The 14320-nt window shown below is 31.8% G+C and overlaps 1 protein-coding gene across 1 annotated transcript; it reads left to right on the plus strand.

The window, feature by feature from the left end:
* The first annotated feature begins 87 nt into the window (after positions 1-87).
* Positions 88-13559, plus strand: LOC116772854 (serine/threonine-protein phosphatase 2A 56 kDa regulatory subunit epsilon isoform). The gene is made up of 8 exons (XM_032665139.2): positions 88-1025; positions 1927-2123; positions 2980-3174; positions 7586-7776; positions 9630-9843; positions 10984-11103; positions 11175-11404; positions 11483-13559. Exons 1-8 carry the CDS (start codon positions 887-889, stop codon positions 11571-11573), a joined length of 1377 nt encoding a protein of 458 aa, XP_032521030.1. The 5' UTR covers positions 88-886; the 3' UTR covers positions 11574-13559.
* Positions 13560-14320: the final 761 nt, after the last annotated feature.

A 14320-nucleotide genomic window follows, 5' to 3' on the forward strand; every position in this document is an offset into this window, starting at 1 on the left:
TATTGATATCGAATAATATTTATTATTTAACTTTAAATCTCTATTTAAAAGTGCGTCGGTTGTCTCTTTGAACATTTTTATATCTCCATCTATTTTCAGAAATAGGTACTTTTGATTGCTGGCGTTTTCGCATCAAAACCAGTGATGATTATCTTTTAGCTAGATAGCTTTTGTAAATTGATCGTTTATTCTAGTGGAAAAAGTTGCAGAAATATATTTGTGTTATTTGTGAATGTGCAAACAATCGTATTTACCTAGCGCCCAACAATAAAATGCGTCTTGATTCACTGTCTGAATCGAAACGGATGGTGAGCGATGGCGAGAATACGGTGATAGATTTTTGGTGTTAAGAATTTGCTCTGTGTCATCGCCGTTTTAGTTTTCTAATACACTAAAGAGGACTATATTTGTTTAATTTTGACGTTTTTCGTGTTAATATTTCTAATTATTTAAATATTTCGACGATTATTGTGTGGAAATTAATATTGTCATCGACTGACCGGCTGATATTACACGAGGCTTGTATGTATATGTGACTTCTGCCTTCTGGTAATAGTGACACGCCTCAGAAAATAAATCTTAATTTTATGAATGGACTTTTCATATTTTATTATTGTGGCGTCTTTGTGATAAAGACGTTTTAAAATTACGTAACTGTTGAGGAATCTTAGTGTATTAAAGAATGGCCTGAGTGTGACCACTCCATTACCATCATGTGTGACGAAGGATTGTTTCTTTAGGCTCTAATATTTTGCTGCGACTTTAAACCGAGTGCGCATTTGACTCCTGGATTGGGCTGGATCATGAATCTATCCGAAACAAAACAAGTTTTGCATTGATCGTTCTCGACTTATTGTCATTTCGGACGCTTTTATATAAGAAAAAAATGTCTTCGGGAACGTTTGTGGATAGGATTGATCCTTTCGCTAAGCGGTCGATGAAGAAAAAGACGAAGAAGTCGCAGGGGTCCTCGCGTTACCGTAATACGCAGGACGTAGAGTTACAGACATTGCCTTTTTTTAAAGGTGGGTTTAACAACACTAAGCTATTACTATTTATTCTCCAATTAATTTCATAACACCATAACAATTAATATAACACACACTATATATGTTTACACATATTTTAAAATCTTATCAGATTTTAATATATTAAATTTTTATCATTATAACCTATAATCAAATCTATCCCTAAGCAGACACTATACTCTCAATGTTGAATTTCTTATATGTTATTAGTGAATGAATATATAAAATTAAGGGATAACAAATATTTATTATAAAAAGTATATTGACAACCAAAAAACAGTGATATTTGTATGTAATTACAATTTTGTGGTATTTTTTTAAATTAACTCTTATTTATATCTTGTTTAATATTTTTATGTATGTTCTAATTTATTTTAAACATGTTTAAGTTTGAGACTGTTTGGTACAAATTTATCTAATTTTAGATGTTGTATCATAGAAGAGTAATCTTCACCAAACATTACTTATCTTAAACCTATCAATGTTTCTACATTGATAGGTTTAACCTTCTGTTTGTAAAGAATTTTAATTTCAAAGAGTTGTCAATATCAATATATTTATTAAGGAGAAACAGGCAGATGTTTAACTTATAATGAAATAAAAAAAAAAGTTTTTATATATAGTGATTTATATAAATCATATAATTTTTACAATGGGAAATCTTTGAAATATATCACTTTAGTTTAATATACATGAATTTTGTTAAAGTTGATATGAAGTAGTCTCAGTGTGTTATAGAATTGATATGTAGCTCGGTTCTATGTGTCTAGTAAAGTAAATATTTGGCATCAGCACAATGTCTGCTTGGGTCAATATAATTTGAGTCAGAATATTTTTATATTGGTAACATTGTTTGTGGCATAGTTTATGGTTTTGATAATGTGAATAAAACTTCCAGATGTACCCGTCAGTGAACAAGAGGAGCTTTTTATTCGTAAACTGCGCCAGTGCTGTGTCGCTTTTGATTTTATGGACCCAGTGGCCGATTTGAAGGGGAAAGAAATTAAGCGTGCAACACTCAATGAGCTTGTAGAGTACATCCATAGTGGCCGTGGTGTGCTCACTGAACCTGTCTATCCGGAGATGATAAAAATGGTATCCTATCACATATTATAAAGATCCTCTATCTCATTTAAATTCCCATATTAAAAATCACAATTGACTGGTTGGAACTATCAAATGAGGTACTCCAGCCATCATATGTTGGTCTGTTGTGTGAACTGTCTAAAATTTATTATTGAATATCAAAGTCATGAGAGTGTAATTAAATCTTAATCTCTCTCATAAACAATTACAGGAGAGATGTATCATTGATATATAAATATATATGTTTATATAAATTAAAAGCTACTATTAATATAACTGTGAGAGGGTGAAAATAGATCTGATACACTATAATGCTGTTTAAAAAAAAGCAAGAAATTAAATTAATAACATATAATTTCTAACTATTTTAAGCCATCTACGAAACACAAGGCCTAACAAATGTTAGTATATGTATTGAAAAATACAAACTCATAAGCTTCCTATCATAAGAATTTGATCTGTAGACAGACAAATTATGTCTATTACTTAATATATATATATATATATAATGTGTCTGTATGTTTATGAAAGTAACTTGTTTGTCATTTAATTGTAAAATGATTCTAGAAGTGTTTTCTAATGTAAAGTAGATCTTATCTGTATGTAATAAGGTATAGATAACAAGAGAACGGCCGGTGTTAAATAAACATATACACAAATAAATTATCCCATTAGTAAATAATAGTTACGATCCATATATCAGATGATAAATATTGAAAATTATTTTAGCTTCCAATATTACATCACCTCATATTAAAAAATAAAATTTGCTAAATAAATTTAAATTAAATTAACAAAATTATTGTTTGTGTCTGTGTGTGTGTGAATATAATTATAATTAAAATACTCTTCTATTGCTTGTTAGATATCAGCGAACCTGTTTCGTACATTGCCTCCAAGTGACAACCCTGACTATGACCCAGAGGAGGACGACCCCACCCTGGAGGCGTCCTGGCCACACCTCCAGCTGGTATATGAGTTCTTCCTCCGTGCGCTGGAGTCAGCTGACTTCCAGCCGACCATCGGCAAGAAGGTCATCGATCAGAAATTTGTTTTGCAGGTAATATATATTAATGTATATTTTAATATCATTAGTACTAATACAACTATATTGAAAATAAATAATTTTTTATTTGCAAAATTTTAAGTGAACTAAATATTTATAAGATAAAAATATAGTCTGTGTCAGTAGCTGGCTGCCAAAAGCAATATATTATACAAATTGACAAATTGATTTTTAATTTTTTTTGAGATATTATGTAGTGAAACAGAATACATTTTTTATTGACTTATATATTTAACAAAATAAAAAAAAATTCGCTTCTATTTAATGACAGATCAAATAATCATTTTTTTTTTAATTTTTGTTTATGCAATGTGTACCCTAAACCTAAATGAGCACCAAGATTTTAATATAATGAGCAATATATATTATTTCTAACAATTTAATAATTCTAACAAATTAATAAATTTTTTACCGAAAATTAGAAAAAAAAAAACACCCACGTATTTATTTTTATATTAAAGAATATATATATTTTTAAATATAATCTAACTTGTCAGTTTGAGAAGGGTAGAGCTTTAATGACATATTTTACTATAATTTAAATAACTCAAGTCAATAAAAATAACTATTTATAAAATTTAAAATTTAATTCAGTATATTAATTCCACAAACTTTCATTAAAGTTCAGGCTTCAGGAATTATGATGTTATCAATCGAACATTATATATTCTGCTTCAATAATAAGATTTTTAATTTCCCATATAAACTTAGTAGTTCTTCAGCTGATTAAACATCTTAATAAAGAACATAGACTGTCTATCATTCTTCTATTAAAAAGTTTTCATTTGAATTTTTATTTGGGGGTTAACAAGGAAACGGTGGAAATCGTTTTCCTCTGATAGTTACCCTAATAATATTCAATAATTTTCTATAATTATTCTGAATTAATTTTACCGAGTCCAAGATCTCAAAGGCCTAAACTCCAGGAAAGTCATGTGTATTGAGGTTGAAAATTTTTGTTGATTACTGAAATATATTATGTAAATGGAATAAATAAGGTATAAAATAATAACACATTTAATTTTTATATTTACATCTCATAAAGAATATTTTAAATGCTGCATGTACAGAGTATTTTAAAATTCTTACCGTAAAATAATATATTATTAAATTTTTTACAAATACAATAAGAATATTATTAATAATATTAACATTCTTTCGTATTATTCTTCCGTCAGATTTATTTTCCGTCTTCATTGTTTTTACGATTTCCGTTAGAAAATATCAATCTTTAAACATCGCTAGTTGAGCTAACGAAGTAACGATGTTAGAAAGTAAGACAATACTTAAATTACGAACCCAAAATACAAATAAAACCTTGTACATGTAGTTTTTTTGTATTATTTTATTCAATTCTATACAATTATTCTTCGTTTTAAAAGTTATGGCCTGAAATGTGCTGTCAAACATAATATCCGCCATTTTAATAGTCTTATACGGAATTGTTTGACAAGTGAATAATTAATGTTGCCCAATGATTTTTTTTTTTTCACTAACGTCAATAAATATTTAATCTTTTTTTAAACTCTCAATACAAAAGGAGTACTCTTTTATTGTAATGTAAATTTATCTACATAAGCCATTTTAAAAGCTTGTTTTCATTCACGTTTATATTGATAGATCAAAAGAATTACGCGCTAAATGTAATAATATCCATTAAAGTGTTCATTACGTTTCATAACAAAAATATCGAACTTTAAGGCTTCATAAAAAAATATATGTTGAAGTATTGTAAATGAACGAATAATATATATATATATATATATATATATATATATATATATATATTATTCTTTATAAAACTTTTACATAATATATCTACCGAGATAGTATATCTTAACAAAATTCATAAATACACATTCTGTACAATCTAAATGCAGTTTAAATAAAAATCTGAACACAGAATCGTAGAGGCTACTCAATATTGATAGCGTTGTAATACCACGACCAAATGTTCCATTTTTAAATAGTCTCCTCAGTAGCGTGGTCTGTATTCCATTTTTAAATATATATATATATTTACAGTAAATACTTTTTGTTTTCTGACATTTATTTATTTTTAATCTCGGCAGTCTTCTAAGGATATTTTTAATGTGGATAGCGCGCAGCGTTAGCTTTCACTATGTGATAGATGTAGTCAGGTGTTTGAAGGTGGAGCATGAATAATGTTTTGCAATTGTATGCTGTCAATACTCGCCGCGGTCGTGCCTAATGTGGCTGTATGGTTTGTGCATTTACGCAATGACATTCTGTATCGGTAAATAAATATACTATTTATGGAATAAATCTGTCAACTATAAATAATTAATTTGATAAAAATATATATTATATTTTTATTTCGTATATCTTGTCTTAATAGTTAAAAACCGCCTATACATATACGTCTCCGTTGACTTTACGATTTACTTAGATTAATTTCAAACCCTATCTAATCTATGTTCACAGTTATACAATGTTTTGTACTTAAATAATTTTTCTCTAATTCTTCTCTTATATCTAATCTTTTTTTTATACTCTTCAATAATAATAATAATATACAAAATACTTGCATTTGCAAGTTACAAGATTATATATACATAATTTAATTCAATCATATCACTTATACGATATATTATTGTGCCATCAATTTCCTTACCATTCGTTCCATAGAATAATATTTTTCATGGTTAATTACCAGCTTCTGTATCCACTACCACGATTTTAAATTTTAAAACTAATTTATAATTTTCCGTGACGTATGTGTATTAATGACTAACTGTAAACTATACGTTTTTAGTTACAATATGTAAAAAATTGTTGTAAGATTATTAAATATTATAATCAACAGCAAACTGATTTGTGTGTGAGTGATTTTGATTATTTTGCTTTATATATATATATATATATAAGTTACAGTCCTTATCTTCACCAGTATCAATTTGACACTTAATATATAATATTATAAGAACCAATTTAAATTATCAACCCCCACCAGTCACACCTTCTCAGTAGGAAGTTAATTTAAATTGGAGAAACCGTCAGGGCGTCTTATATTTGCCTGTTACGGTGTCGACGGCACTTGTAATTTTTAATTTATCTTATCTTATCTTTCTTTTTTTTTTTGCAATATATCTTTATCTTTGTTTTCACAAATTCTTATGTTTGAATTTGTCGTAATTATGTATAATAAATTAATTATAATTCTTAAAATCTTATAATGTCATACAAAATATTAAACATAAACGAACATAGAAGCTTTCATATTTATGATGTGCTCTCTCTCCCCCCTCTCTCTGTCTATCTCTCTCTATCTATATATATATAAGGTTTTTTAGTGTACCTTACATTAATGTAATCAGCGTATATTCATAAAACACAAGTGCATTGATGTTTTTTTTTATATATACGTTTCTATCGGAACATGAGTTTTGCGTGCAATAATAAATGATTGGAAAAAATATTATCGTTTTGTTTAACGCGCCATATTACACACCACTGTGTCAACGAGCGATTGATTACACTTTATTGACTAGCTTCTAGCTGCGTCTTCGTCCGCTTTGTCTATCATATTAAATAAGATTTGTTATCTTCATGAAAATTATTGTTAATGAAAAAAATTACTAGTGTATATTGAATAAAGTTGCCGTAATAGTTCAAGTGTTGGGAAATTTATTTGTCTTCTGTAGCTTTTGTTAGTTTTGTCAGCAGAAATCCAACACACACAAACACACACACACACATACACACATATATAATCAGGTTCTTACATTTAAAAAATACTGTGAACGGTTATTAAGGTTTTTTTTTGAGCTGTTTTTGTTACAAATATTCGGATTAGTTTATATTTTACATCATTAGAATGTTTGGAATGTTGGAATATGGAAGTTTTAAAATTTTCATTTAATAAATAATATATATAAACAGTGTACAACGCGTCAATTACTAGTAGTTAGCAGGGTATTATATTACGAGACCGGGCGGATATTGAATCTTGTACGAAATGTACTGTACTAATAGATAAGGCAATTGAATTGAGTCTGCCGAAGGAAAATTCTTGTAACGATACGGTGTATATGAAAATTATAATTGATATATTAAATAAGTCTTACATATTCGGGTCCGTATCCGATAATCTACATAGTAACATTACCGTGGGTTTGCTCTTTAAAAATTATATCTTTTTTTTAACTTAATATCATCGTTACGTCAAAAGTTTATGGTAAGAGTAATTTACGTTAAATTTGATAGTAAGAGTAACTTTCGTTGAAATTTTATTCAATGTTCATATATTTTTCATATATTGATTATTTGTGTTACATTAGGGATATATATTTTTAAACGTACTAATTCCTAACATTCAGTCTATATAGTTGTAAATACAGCATAATTCAGTTTATATAAGTGTTTTATTTTTTTTCGCCCCCAGTTGTTAGAGCTGTTCGACTCCGAGGATCCACGCGAGCGTGACTTCCTGAAGACCGTTCTCCATCGCATCTACGGCAAGTTTCTGGGGCTGCGTGCCTTTATCAGGAAGCAGATCAATAACATCTTCCTTAGATTCGTCTACGAGACGGAACACTTCAACGGCGTCGGTGAACTCCTAGAAATATTGGGAAGGTAAAGAAACACACAGACACACACACACATATATTCCCACATACATATTCACACACACGCACAACACATCACACACTGACATTCAACACACACATATATTTATTATACCAGTTTAAGCTCTCATTGTTTTAGACGATGGCCCGAAAAATACATATCTTGCGTGATAACCTCTCTGAATATTAAAATTTCCATCAAAATCGATTCAATGTACCAGTCCTAGAACGTAACAAAGAGACAGGCGTAGATATGTTTCGTATAGCAATAATAATAATATTCGTTATCAAAAATAATAGTACAGCGTCAAAAAGGTATTGTATGTTATTAGTAACTAGCAATAATATGAGAGTTAATTTCTCAGTAACTGAAGTGATGTTACTCATTCTCGCTCTTGCACTATTTCTATGTCCGTACGGAGATTTTTTCTAAATATGACGTCACCGCCACATAGTTGTACATTGTGACATATCAGCTTTGTTTTTCATTATCCCTTGAAAATAATGTTCTTTACAAAAATATAATAAAGTGAAGATGTTTTCGCTTCCTAACATAGTTTATACGGTTGACTCAAATTGATGCAGTTTAACCGAAAACTTTAACTGATAGGAAAGAAGTCCTCGATACCACAAGCAGAATATGTGACTTGTTCATTAGCACTCGTATGTTTGTGCAATTTATTATAGCACAACCCGCAAGGGGCAATACATTTGATGTTACTCTGCCGTACAGAATCGGATTTAGACGGATTTTTGAACGATCACATAGTATTATATATATTCTTAGAAACAAGGTAAGAATTGACTTTTTAAAAAATAACATTCGATACAATTCCACCGCTAATTTATTAAATTTACACAAAAATAAAAACAATTCTAAATGAATAACTTTCAACTATCTTGATTTAAACAAATCGTTAAATGAAATCCGAATATAACACAATCGAAAGATTTAAACACACTTTTAAAATCTACTAACGACTAAACTATCACACCAACGCGCGTTACGAACGAAAAAGAGCCCTGATGTCCTCTGACAACTGCTTATATGTCGTTTGAGTCTCTCCTACCCTCTCATATTCCTACATTGATTCTCTCCTACCCTCTCATATTCCTACAATATGAATATATATATATATATATGGAAAGTATATGTCATGAAGACTGTTCCGTCATTATTGTGTAACAAATAAACAAACATATAAAGTGATCATATAATAATTTTATCAAGTGTGTTACGTACGAACCTTTCGATGCCTTGTAAGTCCCCGTCTGAGTGCACTTAATAATAAGTTTGAAAATACTTGACCTATCTAATCATTGATATTAAATCGTAACGTGTGTTTACTGACTATTAAAATATGTTGTATATTAAATTTGCAATAACTAATATATACATATATATATATATATAAATGAATAAATTAATTAAGAAAACTTTATTTTTAAACGATTATTATTGCTATTACGTATCGAAACTGTTTGTTCAGTAACAGTAACTAGTAAGTTTAGTAAATTAGGACATGCCTAAGTCAATGATTATATAAACTGCAATTTAATTAGTTTAAAATGTACGCATTAAAAATGACGTATCTGTTTTTATAAAAGACATCAATCCAACACTTCGTTAAAAATCACTGACTTCTGTAAAACGCCACTATTTTTAATGAGAATAAATTCCAATCAAACGACCTTGTTTTTGACGACAACATAGCATGGACAATATATTATATTTTGCAGCGTAAACTTAATGTCATATAAATATTTTTCTGAACAACAAACAAATAAATCTAAGATCCCATAAAATACTGCCTTGCAATCAGTCATGTGTTTTAAAAAATATATATATTTTTCTTGCAGCATAATAAACGGTTTCGCGCTGCCGTTGAAGAGCGAACACAAGCAGTTCCTCGTGAAGGTGCTGTTGCCGTTGCACAAGGTGAAGTGCCTCACCCTGTACCACGCCCAGCTCGCGTACTGCGTGGTGCAGTTCCTGGAGAAGGACGCCACTCTCACGGAGCCGGTTGTACGAGGTCTGCTCAAGTTCTGGCCGAAGACTTGCTCGCAGAAAGAGGTGGGTACATATATCTATATATTGTGTGTGTGTGTGTGTGTGTGTGTTTATGGCTTACATCAAGTTCGTTGGTTTGCTCTACAAACTTGTAAGCATTAAATCCGATGGGTATCTTTACTTAAAATGTACTGCTCTTTAAAGTATTAAAAATACGATACTGATACTGATATTTTTTCGAAACTTTGTTTTGTACAGTGGGACCTTGGATAAGTTCACGTTGATTTTTTTTTATAAAATAAAAACTATTTGGTGACGTCACACTCAACTGCTCCCAACTAATACAGAGAGGAAGCTCCATACCATGGATGTTTGGTTCCGCGGATGTTGATGGGTGTGCAGGCGGGTCCTCTTTGGGTCACCATAGCGCACCCATTTCATTTCCAGCTATGACACGGTGCAAAATTCCTCTCTCTTCAGCCGCTCATGAGTTAGTTCCAATACCGTGAGAAGTCTTTGCATAGCGTCCAATGTCCGTACTTCTAGATCATTTCTAATATATTTAATAGTTTTGAGACTGTTGACTCGTCAATATGTTCGTCCAAGTGCTGCTAGCTTCTGATATCGATCCTCGTGGAGTGATATCTCCAAGTCTCTATACTAATTTTTTTTGGGCAGCCATAACTTTCTTTGTCATCAAGTTTCCATAACTTTCTCTGACATCGAGTCCTTATTGAAGTTTCGAAACCAGTCTGCAAGTATGACCACAAGTCAACAGGAATTCTACGTATTATATAGAATAATAAAAGTCCCCGCAAATACACTTCAGTCGGCACAGTATTGGGCATTTCGAAAGTAATAAAAGATTACTTTATTAACTGTATATTAAACTGTCATACTATTGTAATGATATCTGAGATGAATCGCACCATTGAAAATATGTTCTATTTTTAAATTTCAAGCCTGAAGAGCCATTACCGCCACATTTGATTAGACAGCGATAAATTATTCAAGGTCCCAATACACCGAGAAAATATAGGCCAAAAATATATTATTAGTACTGAAAATTAGGTTTTGTAGCCGAAATTGGTAGAAATTTCTTCCTTATATGCCATGAAAATGTTCTAAGTGTTGAGTTTTTTATGATTAGCTCTTGCAGGTCGGTAACTCTCCGTCACTAAACCATAACTCATTATTTTGCAGGTGATGTTCCTCGGCGAGATCGAGGAGATATTGGATGTTATTGAACCGGCACAATTTGCTAAAATACAAGATCTGTTATTTAGACAAATTGCTAAATGTGTGTCCAGTCCACACTTCCAGGTCAGTATATATATATAAATAATGTACCTATCAATATATAAAGTTCTATATACAAATGCATGTGATTCCAGGTCGCGGAGCGGGCGCTATACATGTGGAACAACGAATACATACTGTCACTGGTCGAGGAGAACAATCAAGTCATAATGCCGATAATGTTCCCAGCTCTTTATAGAATGAGCAAGGAGCATTGGAATCAGACCATAGTCACGCTCGTCTACAACGTGCTGAAGACGTTCATGGAGATGAATTCTAAGCTGTTCGACGAACTCACCGCCAGCTACAAGGCGGAAAGGCAAAAGTTAGTCGCTCGCTTGGGCTGTGATGTGGCGCTCGGTGAGGCAGAGCGACGTAATAATGTTATCATATGTGATTCCAGAGAGAAGAAACGCGAGAAGGAACGCGACGAGCTGTGGAAGCGGCTCGGGGAGATCGAAATAAGCCAGAAAAGGCAGCAGGCGGCCAAGTGATGACCCTGAGCGACCGCCCTCCACCCGCTAGATAATGCATACCATTTTATTTTCACTTATGTATTCATATTTTGTATTCGATTACATTTTTGTTAATGACGTTATTAATTTTTTATACCTCTTAATGAACGGTACGTTCGGCGCCCTCGCCCCCGCCACACCAGCCGCCCCGAGCGCCCCGAGCGCGCCCCGAATGCACTAACATTTATTGTAATAGTATTTTATATTCGTTTACGTAGGATACTAGATTACTTTAGGATTTTTAATATTGTTAAATTGTTTAATAAGTTAAAAGTTGTATGTATTATTGATGCATGATCGATTGTATTGCATTTCGGATCACCGATGATTGTATTGATCGGGCACCCAGCTTACGGCTGAAAAATGATTGTACAAAAAAACTAATAGGAAAATTCGAATATGTAATATGTTTAGTATGCGGGTCCCGGCGCGGAGGGCCAGCCGTGCGCGGCCGGACGCTCGCCCCACACGCGCGGCCCACTCTCGCGAGCGGCGCGGTCGTCTGCCGGGACCCGCGCGTAGTATGTTCTATGAAAATTTGTTTTACTAGTTGCTGGATACAAAAATGTAATTTTGTCGTACTATCATTTTGTATAGATACATAGTGTAAATAGGCATTTATTTATTATAAATTTATAGCAGTGTGATTTTTATACATAGCTGCGGGAGTGGGACACGATAATCGATCGGACATCGATCTGAGGACACTGGAAACAAACATGTATCACGCATACGGCTCGGTAAATACTAAAGAGGTCACTGGATTACATTGGAGTAGAACAATGCTATAGAATAATGCTATATTATATAATAATTTGTAAGGGAATAGTCATTAATTTGTATGATATTGCTATAGCCATTAATTTTTCTATCATCACTAGTAGAGCGGTCCGCGCCTCTTTATATAGTATGTACGATACGTGTAACGCGTACGAGTGTATGTACACTGGAGGTGTCTGTTGTGTAAAATGTATTAACGTGCAAAAATTATATGATCTTATATATAAATTACTATTATAGTACACAGTATGAAAATAAAAAATTGACTCACATGAAATGGATTGTTTAAGTATGTGTAAACGTAGGCGCGGCGGCCCCCTAGTGTACGTGAGAGCGGTCGCTCGCGTGCACCCAGTCGGCTCGCACCGAACGAGGCCGAGTGTAACCGAGTCCGGCCGAGCCGAGCCGAGCAAGGCCGAGTGTAGCCGAGCCAGGCCGAGTGTAGCCGAGCCGAGCCGAGCCGTAGTGCCGTCCGCCGAGCCGTTCCGCTGCTGCTGTCCCCTCTCACGTCCTTATATTTCTCGGTCTCGCTGAATGCATAACAAATACACGAGTCATTTTCACTTTTATTAGTTTTTCATTTGTGCTAGAACACATTCGAATATCTGATTATATATTATATATTACTTTTATCGGAGATTTATTGTTATGAGTATCGATTGTTTAGGTTAAACATAAACAATAATTGTGTTGTAAAATATGTGTACTTGGGTAAAATAATAAAAAAAAAAACACAAATATAAGAAAAATTTTGATAATTCTTGTACCACAAATCTGTAAAAAAAAAAATAAAACTAATTCGTAACCATTAGCGCTGAGCTTAATTGGGCTTACTTTTCACTTATTTCTTGCTTGTACGTCCATACTATCCGTGTTACGGTGTGGACGTGGAACGATTCGACCCGTACTACGAGAGTGACTGGTGATTTCACGAAATATCTTATTTCTAAAAAAGTGTTTGCTGTTGTTTGATTTATTTTTTTAATTTTCTTATGAAAAGACTGCACATCGCTTATACCTAAAGTGTAACTCGCCATCCTCAGCCGGGATCCTGTTGACTGGAAACGCTTGTAGAGTTATAATATTAAACAAATATAAAGAATTAAATGTAAAACGATAGACATTTAAGATTTTTGTGCAGTTTTGTTAATCTTTTGTTTAAATAAATGTAACTTGACAGCAGCATCTACGCTCTTATATTATTTATAATATGAAGCAACCTCGCATAGTAGGTGGTAATGATTTTTTTTTTTAATATTTCACATAAACAATATCAACTTATATCAAATATTCGAGTTAAAATAATATTAATAAGTCTTGTTTCGTTTTTTTTTGTCCTCATACGGATTGTCTTTTAATTTGAATAAAATAATATGATATCATGGTCCAAATAAGGTCTTAAAATAATACTCAGACCTAGTGTTTAATATATACATACATACATACATACATACATACTGTAAGGAATTTAATATTCTTGAATATGTACTATAAAGATAGTCACATATCTTTAAACGTTATAGTATAATGTGTTCTTAACAGTATTTTTGTTTTTATACCTCGCACACGAAAATATGTCTGTCGTTTCATTATAACTTTCAAATCAGTCAAGTCGATACAGTTAAAAAACTTAAGTGGACTTATATTTTCAATTTCACTGTACAAATATTATGACATGCTTCAGATTCAAAATCATACAAATGTATTACCAGATACGTTCTTTTTTTAAATTTTGGATGTTGTTTGTGAGTTTTGGCGGGAAATTGCTTTAGTCATTGTTTATTTAAGTGATGGCTGTGATCCTCATAGAACAGCTTAAAATGCATTTTAATAGTATTGTAAATTAAAAAATAACCTGTTCAAATATTGTAACTACATATGATGCTATTTCTAAAAATACATGAATTTTAATAAATAAGGAAAAAGAATGTTTAATATAATAAATA

The sequence above is a fragment of the Danaus plexippus genome (assembly GCF_018135715.1).
Source record: "Danaus plexippus chromosome 18 unlocalized genomic scaffold, MEX_DaPlex mxdp_20, whole genome shotgun sequence".
NCBI classification, from domain to species: domain Eukaryota; kingdom Metazoa; phylum Arthropoda; class Insecta; order Lepidoptera; family Nymphalidae; genus Danaus; species Danaus plexippus.

Coding starts and splice junctions, on each gene's coding strand:
- LOC116772854 (XM_032665139.2), top strand. CDS start 887: ATGTCTTCGGGAACGTTTGTGGATAGGATTGATCCTTTCGCTAAGCGG. Junction 9,844..10,983: donor AGACTTGCTCGCAGAAAGAG/GTGGGTACATAT, acceptor ATTATTTTGCAG/GTGATGTTCCTCGGCGAGAT. Junction 11,104..11,174: donor TGTCCAGTCCACACTTCCAG/GTCAGTATATAT, acceptor ATGTGATTCCAG/GTCGCGGAGCGGGCGCTATA.